Here is a 12,222-nt window from a genome sequence, read left to right as displayed (position 1 = left end):
AAACTTGAAAACATCTTGTCTCCAGTCTTTCTCCATCCCCTTTCTTTCCATTTAATTAATTTAGGGTTGGGGGGGTGGAGGTGAGGAGAGCGATGCTTTACTGGAGGAAGCAAAATCAGCCAGAAGATTGTACTTGAAGTGTAAAGTTAATGCTAAAAACAATTAAGTGTTTATCTTCTTCACATGCAACAATCCAGACATTCCTGCCCAGTGTCAGTAGTTGGGAGGGAGCATGTCAAAGTGGGACGCTGCTACCCGTCATCTGATTCTAGGCTAGAACATACTTAATCCTGGCCCTTGAGGTCTATATAATTATTAGTAAAAACCTCACATCTGAGGAGAAGGGAGATTATTTTTATTTCTATAAAAAGGACCATTCGTGGTGCTCAGCGTTTCAAGCCATGCAGACCTCTACACACAAGAGCTGCCATTTGCTGGTGGAAGTGGCGATGGAGCAAAAGGGCCATTACTCCAGCGACACTCGGAGCCTGCCAAAATACAACACTATAACCTGCTTCCTCCCCAGCGAGACCAGCCTGGATAATTGTATCTGGATCCTGCTGTTCACTGGCAACACCACACGGATGTAAGCCTATGCTTGAAGAAGTTCTGTTCATTCAGCTTAAAGGCCTCCAGTAAATCAACTGCATTATCTGTAAGGCCTTAAGATAATGCTTTATGCTAAAGTTAGAAACTGAGCACGCAGTTCCCTGCTGCTGCGCCTATCATATCCACCCCGAACTGAAGAACAGACCTGCGGTGCGACTCCCTCCCTGCAATGAACACCCAGCCGCCAGTCAAAACCCACAGCCCCTCTCAGCGTCTCACTCAACCTCCCCATCTCCACATTGCTCTCATGCCTTGTTAACACTAAGAATATGGTTCCTGAAGCCTTTTTCTTGGCTACAGAGACTGCAAAGGAACCTTCTGCCTCTCTGTCCTCAGCCATTCGTTTTCACCCCATACCACGCTGGCTGACACCTTTTTGTAGTTGCATGATAAACTGGCTGGCACTTTTAACCTGTGTATTTCGCTGATTTGGAACACCAGTCCCAGCTGAAATGCTTTAGAACACCACAACTACAGGAAAGAGGAGTATGGGTCAAACTGTTCTTTCTGCAATAAAAGACACACATGGAGCTACCCTTTAAAACAACCTAGGAAACCAAATTGCCACTACAAATTTGCATGTGCCATGAAAACTGGGAGGCTGGTACGTGACAAGAGGCAACCTGCACCCCTCGGCAAGCACGACATACTCAAATCCCCTTTCAATACAGCCAAAAGTAAAAAAACCATCCAGGAAACAACAAACAATGACTAAACCTACATTATAGCAGCCCATGCTCCAGGACGGACAAGGATGTCACAGCACAGCCTAGCACAAGGCTGTGTCAAAGAGGAAAACAGTCTATTATATACAGAAACATGTCATAGCTCTGTAATGGTAAAATTGACTTTTTCGACAGGGCGTAGGAGGCTGACATGTCCGAGCCACAGCTGAGTTGACAGCTGCTGCTGGCTGAACAAGCCTGGTGGGAAGGTGAGCAGTCACGTGTAACTGCGCAAACTGCGTCGGCTCTGCATGCAGCATGAGTCACATTTGCACCGCAGCACCGTGCACGGCTCTCTGTGCTCCTACATGATGAACACAAACCACCCACAGTCAGCTGCGACAACGAGACCTCACAGCTGGGAATGGAAGACAAACTCGGACGTGAGAAAGGTGGAGATTTACAGCAGTTGATTAAAACTATTGGAGTCTTTGGCCAAGAATGAGAAACGTTTTCCAATGCTGGAAATCCTTACAGCGAGGCTACATGGTGTTTTTACTAGAGGCTACCCTCATTTCCAACAGAGAATTCCAGAAAAACTTTTTGCCCAAGTTACACTGCAATAATCCCTTCTGGTTTATTATACAAAAATCTGACTGATATCAAGAAATAAGAAATATCTGCGTAAAGTGTTTATATTGTCAGAACTAAGAACAGTCTTGCTGGGATCAAACATGGAATTTCATCTGCTGCCCTAATGTTACAAACCCTTTCCGATACTAGCAATACTGTTTTGGGGTAAAATAGGTGTCACAGAAACTATCCAGATGATGCCAAGAATTCCAGTATTATTTAAATCACAATACAGCTTTGTGTTAAATCACTTGAATTATGAAAGCATATGCAAAATAGAAAGGGAGAGTCTGTAAGCTGAAAAGATGCAACAAAATGGTCGCAAGTAAAAATCCAGAGTCAATGCTCCTGCTAAAAGTCAATGGCACAGCTGGGAATTTACACTTCTTTTCTACATGATTTCCCATGATTTCCCCCCCCCCCCAATTCAACTGAAAGGGAACCGTGATACTCTGACATTTCCCAGGAAATAAAAACATTAAAATTGCATGTTTTATAAATTCAAGATGAGCCTAAACAAGTTACTGTGCTCGAGAAACACATCTAGTTACAACCTGGTTTGTTGCAAAATATTTATGATAGACTGAGGTCTATGATAGAACCAGTTGTAAGCCAGACTGACAGAGAACAAGACTATTTGAAAGGTGCTTGTACTCGCCACTGAAGAGAGGTATCCTAGTACCTAGATAGTTATACACCCAGATGACCTGCTTTTAAGCTTGTTGATATTTAAAAAAAAAAAAGAATTTTCAGAAACAATTCTTAATTTTCAAAATTATTCAGCTTGTTGTGCTTTCAGCTACCTCAGCCTTCTTATTCAAGCACCATCTCTACTTCACTTAACAAAGTTACAGTGTTTGCACAGACAGAAATACTGACAGTGCCTCAAATATGCACACTGTAGCTTTATATGTAATAGGGTAACTCTCCTCTGCAATGCATGTAATATTTATAGCACTATTATGGAGTGCTGTATTGAGGAGTGAATAGCATTTCTGTATGCGAAAATGATTTGCACTAATAAATAAAATATATAGATATGAGATATTACACCCAGAGACTGATCCATAATACCAATTGTACTTTTTTTTGAAGCTATCTCTCCAAAGCCAGTGATTACAGACAGGGAGCTACTGTTGCATTATGCTAAAAGTGCAAATAGCTTGAAGCATGTATTCATCTTTTAATACAAGTTTTGTCACTCAGATGCTTCCATTAAATCTTGAAAATTTAAGCAAGCAAAGATGGTTTGCAATGACAGAAGATGGTTACTTCCTTCAAACAACACCACTACTCTAATCTTCATATGAAAGAACTCCAAACATAAGTGCTTTACTATACTTTGTGGCTAATAAGCCACAACGTGGCTAACAGTGGAATTAAAGGGTCACCACTCACAACCACCTTTTCTGGAAATCCCTTGCTTGCGGGGATACAGTGAATAAGCCAAACTTTTGTCAAAACTACATTAGCCAGACTGTTTTGTTATATGTCACATAGAAATGGAAAAACTTACGGACTAGAGCAGACATTGCCTTGAATTGTCAAAACACATTTTTAAGTATTTCAGGACTGTAGCTGTATTCATCTTTCAGGCTAGGAAATCATTTTGTGTGCGTGAACCAATAAACTCAGTACATTGCCTCCTTGTTAAAGCAGGAGAAGGTGCTGTTAAGAGTTAGAATAAATCACTGTCTTCTGCTCCTGCTAATTGCCAGTTCTCCAGCAGCCTGCTCACCGAAGTCAGGGGCTCCTTCGGAAAGTGCGGGGTTGCTAGGCAGCTCCAGGCATCTGCAGGTGTGGAGGATGCTTTGTGGGAATACCAACATCGCAGAACAATGACTCCAAAAGCAAAAAGCCGTATAATGAAGCCTCCCATTTAACTCTGAGCTTTATTAGGGAAGCTTCCTTCCGTAGTATGAGAATTAACTTATGCGTGTAGCAAGCCAACCTCTTTCTGAGATTTCAGGACAAATCTGCTGCTAAGCCAGCTCCTAATGAGCGCACCACCACCAAACCGTATTGCCCTAACCGCGTACAAGGCACATAACCTAGCAGCTTGTTAAATGTGTCACTGTCTTTTTTTTCCAGAGAGGATTCTAGGGAAATTGCCATGCTGGCACCTATTATGCAGAGTGCCATGCTGCAATTACACACAATCAGAATTTGCCTGCTTCATTCGCTGTGAGTAGCATGTTACGGAGAGAACGCACGGCCTCTCTCTCTCGCCTGTGCAAAAGAGGCATGATAATCACTGCTTTAAAAATGACAAACTGCAATGATTTCCAGAGTTACTGCAGTTTTGGCTACTACAATGACCATAGAAATCATTGCAAAGACAGAAGACTTCCCCAAAGCTACTTTTTTTTTTCTAAGAGCAAAAGACACAGCAATCTTTCCGAGCTACTCCTTCCCTTCTCTGGTGCCATCAGTGACTGATTCAGGAAAAAGGATTTCATCCACGCCACTCTGTGGTGCTCAGTAAAGATTATTTAATACTGCTGCCAGAAGCACTTGCCGCCATCACAATACAGATTATACACTGCGACTATAACCTTGTTCTTAACCACAGATCTCTCAAAGAGCTGCACAGCCCACCTCCAGCTGTTTAAGAGGAAACTCTAAAAATTAGCCTGGCCCTAAGTGAGGCACAGCCACTTGATTATTCCTGACAACAGCCATTAAAAACATCAGAAGTGCACACCGTAATTATAACACGGGGAAACAAGGTCTCAAAACATCACTTACCCTCCTTTGAGCCAGGGTGGTTTTGATGGATCAGCCTCATCTTGACCCTTAAATGGGAGAAGGGAAAAGAACAGTATGAAATTAGTTTCCGAAACACCAGAAAAAGTATTCAGATTACATTCCAAGGAAAGGATAACAGACCACGCTGCATGCAGGCAATTGCATACAGAAACTTATTCAAGCACCTCCAATGACCAACGTGTCAGGACAAGTCATACGGACACAGACAGGCTATGCAATTTCATTGAACACTGAGAGCCAGGACCAGAAGAGCCTGTTCAGTGCACCTCCTCTTTCAAAAGGCAGTCTGGAAGACCAACTCATTTTTTTTTCCAACCCAACAAAAGCATGAGTTATTGGAGAGCTCCTGTTACTACAGGTCACCACTTATATCAACATGGTCATAATGAGGATGCTAAAAATTAAAAGCACCTGTATGAAACACACAAATGAGTGATCAACATGAACCTTTGTACAAACACTTGTGAGCTTTGTTCATGCTCAAATGCAAAGACTCTCTAGCCCCCTAAGCAGGGAGGTCCCATTGCAGCTCCACCCATTCATATGCAAGTATTTAATTTCCAACAGGTGTCAATCAAGGGCCATCACCTGCAAGATGATTGCAGGTGAACTGGGATCTCACAGCATGATGGAAAACACCACAGACTGCACTATGAGGATTCATATTCATGAATTAAAGCCATGTTCTTATGTTCGTATTAGGAGTGTATTTATAGAGCAATGTTTTGTTTCTTTGAAAATCTTCAGTGGACTGATTAGAGCTGAGGAGTGTTTAAACACTTGCAATGTACCTAGCGGAAACAGAAAAGTTGTTAGATAAGGGGAAAATGGTTTACCTATAACTGGAAACCTCTTTGTTCCAGCTTACAGTTCATACATTCTCCTGCACTCCTTGAAAGCAAAGCTGGTTTCAAACATGAGTAAGCAAGACACACTGCTAGTAGCTAACACTCCAACCTCAGATAATCACGTCTGCCAAGAGTATAAAGAGGCTGTAACTTGCACACAGTGGAAAACAAAGTGTTTCCAGCCATGGGACACGCAACCTGAGAATCACCACAAAGTAAAGGAGTATCTGTCAGGAAATAAGCTCCAGTTTTACGCAAGATAAAAGAACACAGCCCCAAAAGAAAGATTCTTTTTTTGTCTTGTGCTTTGGATGAGCTGTGCAACCTTGGGTTGTTCACAGGTGACAGACAAGGTCTCCCAAGAAGATCGGAAATAATCAAGGAAAACAGGTTTCTATTTGAGGTCTCAACTAGTACAGCAGCAAAAGTCCACACTCCTACAACTCCAGGGCTATGCAGATCTGAAGACTACATAATTTTTATTATTTTATTTTTAAACAGGCACGAAGAACATGACATTATCCATAATTGAATGGACACTCCAGCTTTTCTGCATGATCACACAGGCCAGCAGAACAGGCAGGAGCTCAGACCCACGGTCCAGCACAGGTGCACATTTTCCCCACAGCCAGAGCAGCACACCAGGCTCCAGGCTCCTGCAGGAAGGATCGTGCTCTACACATCTCTGCTCCAAGTTGGGCTTCCAGAATCCCTCAGCCTGAAACCTGCACTTCCTCTGGAGGGATCTGAATCAACTGCTGGTCAAGAGAGAAGATTTCATGAAGCAAATGCAACCAGATCTGTCAGAGCACACAAGGCAGGACATCCCTACCCTTGCCTTTGAACACTTGGAAGAGCTGTGGCTAGAAAGCAATCCTAAAATGGAACAACGTTTTATACTGGACCGAGCTTGGACACTGGTTGGTTCAGCTGTACTGAGTGACAGAGAATGACAAACACAAACGTGGCAACACTTACTGGCAAAAGGAATTAGTGTAACAGGGTTTTCAATCAGTTTAGCTAAGAAACTCTAAATATAAGCCAATATTTGAGACATTAACGGACCACAAATAGCATGGGCAATACTGCAGCCTGGAGACCACAAGGGCATCAAGAACTCTGTTCAGGGGAAAAAGATCCAGGGAAAGCTGTTATCTAACTGAGCAATAACCATTTCCTACAGGCAACCACAGGTCAAGAGAACGGCCAGGAGTGTGGATGCAGGAAAGGGCAGAAAGCATGATCAGGAAACAAATCTCCATCATCTCCCAGATTTTGAGACATGTCAAGCCAAAATTGCCGAGAGTCCAGATAAACTGTACTTCTGCTTCAATTACTTTTGCCAAGCCTTTTAGCCATGCAAATATACAGAAAACAAGAGAAGAGAAAGAGCTCCTCTAGGGTTGAGATTAAAAATCATCTTGGTATAACACCACAAAAAAGAAGAAAGAGCTTTCAGTAAGTGACAACATTGATGCAGGGGCAAGGCAGGTGATGGCTGTGTGGAAACAGGAGTTATCACCTGCTGAAAGCAAAGTAAAGAGGTCATTTGCTCCAGGCAGCATTCTCCATGAGAAAATGCTGAGAGAACCAGCAGCTGACATCACATCCATCAAACCAGGGCTGATGCCCTAAGACTGTAGAAGAGCCAATGCAGTACCCACAGTTAAGGTGTGCAAGGGAAGGAGGGAAATGTGATCTAGACTAGCATAGGCTCATTGTTAGCTTCAACAGCTTGAAAGGCTTCAGAGCAAGCATAAAGGGAAGAATCTGCATGGAGGCAATCGGAAAACAGGAAAAAATATAATACAGGGCACACCAGTTTTGAAAACATTTTTTTTGTCGTTTGACAAAGCAACCATTTTTCTTTAGACCGTAAAAAGAATTATCAACTGAATTTTTATTTCAACAAAAAACTTTTGATGCAATGCCATATGACGTTAATAAGGCCGGATAAGCTGAGAAGAAGTAGGGAGCAGGGAGCTTTAAGGCGGGTAAACAAGTAACTGTCACTGAGCCAGCCATGGACAACACAATAAGGAAGCTAGTGGGAGTAAGTAGGATCTGCTGATAAAATCTGCCAATGACAAACACTGGAGAATTATTGATACAGAACTCAGATGCCCAATGGAAAGAACTGACGGCAGTGAAGATTGCCACAACAGAGGATTAAACATGGTACAAATGGCAAGGCCAGAGCCCCAGAGCCTGCTGTGAATTTGACTGCATACAAGGCATTCCTCGGTGGAGAAAAGCACGTGACAATGGACTTGAATTCCAGTCATCACCCTGGCCGTGAGCCACTATGATGCAGCCATGTAAGGAGACAACATCATCCATAGAGTATGTCCAGTGAAATGTCTCCATAGAAATAAAAGCATAAATACCACTGTACTGTGCTGGCAAGACCCCTTCAGAAAGGCATATACAATCTTTTTATTCTATACCAAAGTAAAAAGAATTCACACAGGAAAATGGCAAAAGCAGCATGAGGATGCAAACACAATACTATAGGAGGAGAACGGGACAGCTTGCCTACAGTACCAAAAAGAACCTTTTTCTGTGCTTATTCAACAGACAGGAGAACATACTGCATGGAAGAAGAACTGCGGCTAAATATAAATGGAGGATGAAAATTAGAAGGTGTCTAACCATGACAGTTCTGTAGTAGCCTTTCAAAAGGAGAAGCAGACACCAAACCTAACCAGTTTTAAAGAAGGAAATTGAGCAGTTTATATATGAAGTAATGGCACAATATCACACAGTGGCAGAGGGCTGGCAGTCACCAAGAAGTCCTCTGCAGTCCCTTGTTGCACTGACATATGTAGTCGAAGAACCAGAGGTTGCATTACCTACAAGTGTTGGCATGAGGGTTAACAGGGTCCAGACACCTCTGGGGGTGCCAGTCAAACAAAGTAATCCACAGTTTACACCACTGTTGTGGGTAGGAACACCTCATATATTCCTCTCCATTTAAAGAAGGCAAAGGGCAATGCTGTTTAGATGGATTTGCTGCAGCTGGGGAGCTTCCCACCCTCTGAAAGGCAGCACTTGCACCAGGGCACAGGAGGGCTCCAGTAGCTGCTCTGGATCTTGTCACCAGCCATGGATCTGCTCGAGTTCAGCCCATGAAGACAACCTGGCTTGCTTAGAGCCTGGGCAAGCAGAAGAAATGATAGGCAGATGACAAGAACACTGGAACAACTGTGAGAGTTTTTAGCACTGTCCTTCCTGAAACAAATGGGAGGGCAAAGGAAAAGTAGATACATTTAACACCCAAACATGCACATGCTGCATGTCACAAAGTCTTTTGCTGGCTTATGCTTCACTTCTCTGCAAAGCTCTGTCACTTGATCTCTTCTTGAAAGCCACCAGACCAGTCTGAATCTGAAATTTTTTTTTTTTTTAGATTTCCAGCAAGCACAGAAAGCAGCACCGAAAAGATAGAGAAGCAAACATGTGAACAAAACAGCCCATCACATCTCCATTCAATTTTTTTTATTTCTGATGCTGATGGATTCTGATGCTGATTCTGTGCTGATGACAGTTTTACACGTACTGTCCAACAAATACCTTCGGCCAGGGAAGTGCTTGTCACCCCTAGTAATGCAGTATATTCACTCACTGTAAAGCACGCTGCAATCAGTTGCTGAAAGGTCTTTTCCAAGTAATGAAAGTTTCTTATTAACCAAGAACCAGATAGTAAAATAATGTCAGTGACAGAGTAGCATAAATTTAATACCCTGGATTAAACAAGCCAACAGACATGATCATTTAAGGTACAGTATTTAGTCATAGGGAAGGCAATGCTTAGAGAAGCCTAAAAAGGAAACTAATACGAGTTTTGCTTATTCAGGAAAAGCAGCAGCTAGGCTTACAAATAATTTGAGAAGCCATTTAACCAAGCTGCAGTTTCTAAATTTTGCAATTTCTCTCACACACAAGAAGATGTTTCAATGGACAGAACAAAGAATTATGTACTTCTGTAGAAGAGAAAGTCCATAAAATGGCCAGAGAGGCATTAAAAAAATAAATAAATCACCAAGTCTGGAGCCACACAAGGAAAAGGAAGAACATCCCCAGATCTGTTAGCCGTCTCCATATAAATCCATCTCTCCACATAAAAGGCTTTTTAACAATGTAACTTTCCATCACATTTAAGTACTGTGTCCAGCACATTATCCTCTTTGATAAAAAACAGATGTAAAACATAGAAAGCTGCTTTATTTAAACAGATAAGAAAAAAATCAATAATGACTTTTTATTTGTTTTGAAAAGCATGCTAACTTGTTTTCAAATACCATGCTTCATCATTAAACCTCAAAGACCTCAATTTAGCTATAGATTAATCTGAATCAGGCTAAAACAAGGAGCAACTGTTTCATTGTCTAAATTAAACTTCTGGTCATGCCTAATCAGACCATTTCTTCAGGGGTATTAGCAGAATCAGAATGAACTAAATCATCCCAATTAAACTAGTCGGTCTTGTGGTTCAATGTCTTCATTGACTCAAGTATGCTACATTTTACATGGAATCCAAAGCTGCAACAAGCCAAGGGATTATTTTAAATTCCCTGTATCCTGCAACAGCGTCAATTTAAATAATGACTGAAGAGCCCCAGGGGAAGCTCATTCCACCTGATGTACCTTCCAGTATCAGTTTTCCAGCTGCCAGATGAGCAGCTTAAAGGAGGCTGCAGTGTTTTTGCAATGAAGCCAGAAGAGGACAGAATTTGACACCAATATTTGACACCGGATATCTCTGCATTCCCGAAAAAGCATTAATGGACAGATATTTGCCAGTAAGAATGAAATAAATTTGTTGATACACAGGCCGATAAAGCTTGGAAATACAAATTTATCAAACTCAAAGGATAAGATCTGCATGGAAGCCCAAAAGCCGTGCAATGTTCAGCCTACTCCAGGAAGCTGATTTAGCCTGATTCATACAACTAAGGGAGAGGCAGAAGCACAGCAGGCACCTAGTCCATATAGCATATATTCAAGAAAATAAAAAAGTTGAGAATCCAGCAGCCAGAAATTTCTCTATATGAGGTACAGTTACAAACACAAACTAAGGTGTTACACAGCAGTCGACAAAAACATTCTGTGGATCCTCTCAGGAGGAAAGAGTTACCTGTTGCCCACAGGGTGACAAGCAGAGGGGCAACCGGTCCACAAGTGGAGAGGCAATAGCTGTGGGTATTAAGGGAAAAGTCCTGTCCTTCCCATGGGGCACACAGCCCTGCTCAAAGCAAAGTGCAGTCTGTAGCTAGCTAAAAAGGCACGGGATCAGCAGCAGACACCTCCCACCATCCATAGTCTTGCTTAAGCTCAGTAAAGCCCATAGTCACACTTTTGACTTTAATTGCTGTAAATGTATGAACCAGATAGAGATGGAATGAAATAATACAAGTGAGGAAAAATGAGGAAATACTTGGTTTAAACAAGATTTATAAAGAGGAAGACTGGAAAAGACAAGATAAACAATTTGTACTCTGCTAACATGGTGCCTGTGCACATTACACACACCCCACAGAGCACCGAAGGGAGATGACTCCAAGTGTTCGTGTTTTCCTCTTTGTACAAGGTAATACGCACTGAACAGACTCTTAACTCATACACAGTGTTAACAATTCCTCTGACAACCATAACATGCTAAACTGAATCTCAGCGCCTCAGCGGGAGCAATTGGCTGCATGAAGACAAGGCATGCACACACAGCAGTTTCAGAAAGAGACGCTGGTTACAAGGGACAACATGTACAACCTGGAGCTCTCCTCTACCTCCTTCTGTGAAGAAAAAAGAGAAGAAGGAGAGGAACAAAAGTTAATAGACCAGATTTCTGCCATGAGCTCTGTAAAATGATTTCAGAAAGTGGGATAAACATTTGCCGCAAGTTGATAAAACATTTGTGCAGTGGAGAGTTTTCCCATGTGCTTCTTGGGACATACACCAGTTAATCAATCTCTACCAATTAATCTCAAGTTAAACTAATCAAATTTCATCCATAACTGCACATGCATTAGAACATATGCTTTTGAGAGCTGACCAGAGTTACAGTTCCTGTTTTATTAACTCAAGAATTTCAAGTAATCTTAATACAGAATTGGAGCTGCTATTTACCACACTGGAAAGAGAACCTGTATTTATTACAGAGAGGAACAGATTTGTTCCCCCTTTCCCCCAGACTGCATCCACTGCCTGCATCTGAAGCATCCCCCCTCCTTCCCTCTTCGCCCCCTGTACATTTTGCCCATTACAAGGAAACCGGTAGCTCCCACGGAACACATTTTGCTTTTGCAAATACCATAATGCAGAGAGAGATTTTCTGGGTTTATAAATCTAGGCAATTCTCCTGAGGGGAAAAAAAAAAAAATCCAGAAGCCTCCTACACTAAATCTCATGTTTATGGATAGGCAATTTCAAGGCTAGTAAAGTTATATGAGAGTCATATTCAAAACTTCCGGTACAGACATGATATTAAGTCTTCCAACCCTGTATCTGCATAGAAGAATCGTGTTACTCATTTGAATATGAAAGATGGAGGGGAAGGAATATCTTCATGGCAACAAGGGCGACTCAAATTGGTTTAAAAGCTAAAATAGTTTTCAAAGTTATTGTCGATATGGGTGTAATTACACACATGCAATCGCTACGACAGGAAAATAGAGAAGCTATTTTAACTCAATCACTAA

The 12,222-nt window shown here is 41.9% G+C and overlaps 1 protein-coding gene across 6 annotated transcripts in view; it reads right to left on the bottom strand.

Annotated features, from left to right (window-relative positions):
* Positions 1–12,222, bottom strand: part of UNC13B (unc-13 homolog B) — a 227,334-nt gene that overhangs the window by 89,628 nt on the left and 125,484 nt on the right. For 4 of the 6 annotated variants that reach the window (XM_076362986.1, XM_076362988.1, XM_076362990.1 and 1 more), the window contains 2 exons: positions 11,294–11,316; positions 4,656–4,702 (listed from right to left, as the gene is read on the bottom strand). In XM_076362986.1, the coding sequence (XP_076219101.1) occupies positions 4,656–4,702; positions 11,294–11,316 (70 nt within the window). The remainder of the gene's footprint in view (positions 1–4,655; positions 4,703–11,293; positions 11,317–12,222) is intronic. The other 2 variants (XM_076362991.1, XM_076362992.1) reach the window with 1 other exon arrangement.

The sequence above is a fragment of the Aptenodytes patagonicus genome, chromosome Z (assembly GCF_965638725.1).
Source record: "Aptenodytes patagonicus chromosome Z, bAptPat1.pri.cur, whole genome shotgun sequence".
NCBI lineage: Eukaryota > Metazoa > Chordata > Aves > Sphenisciformes > Spheniscidae > Aptenodytes > Aptenodytes patagonicus.
Note: the sequence above shows the minus strand (reverse complement) of the source record. Positions and strands in the feature narration are given on the sequence as shown.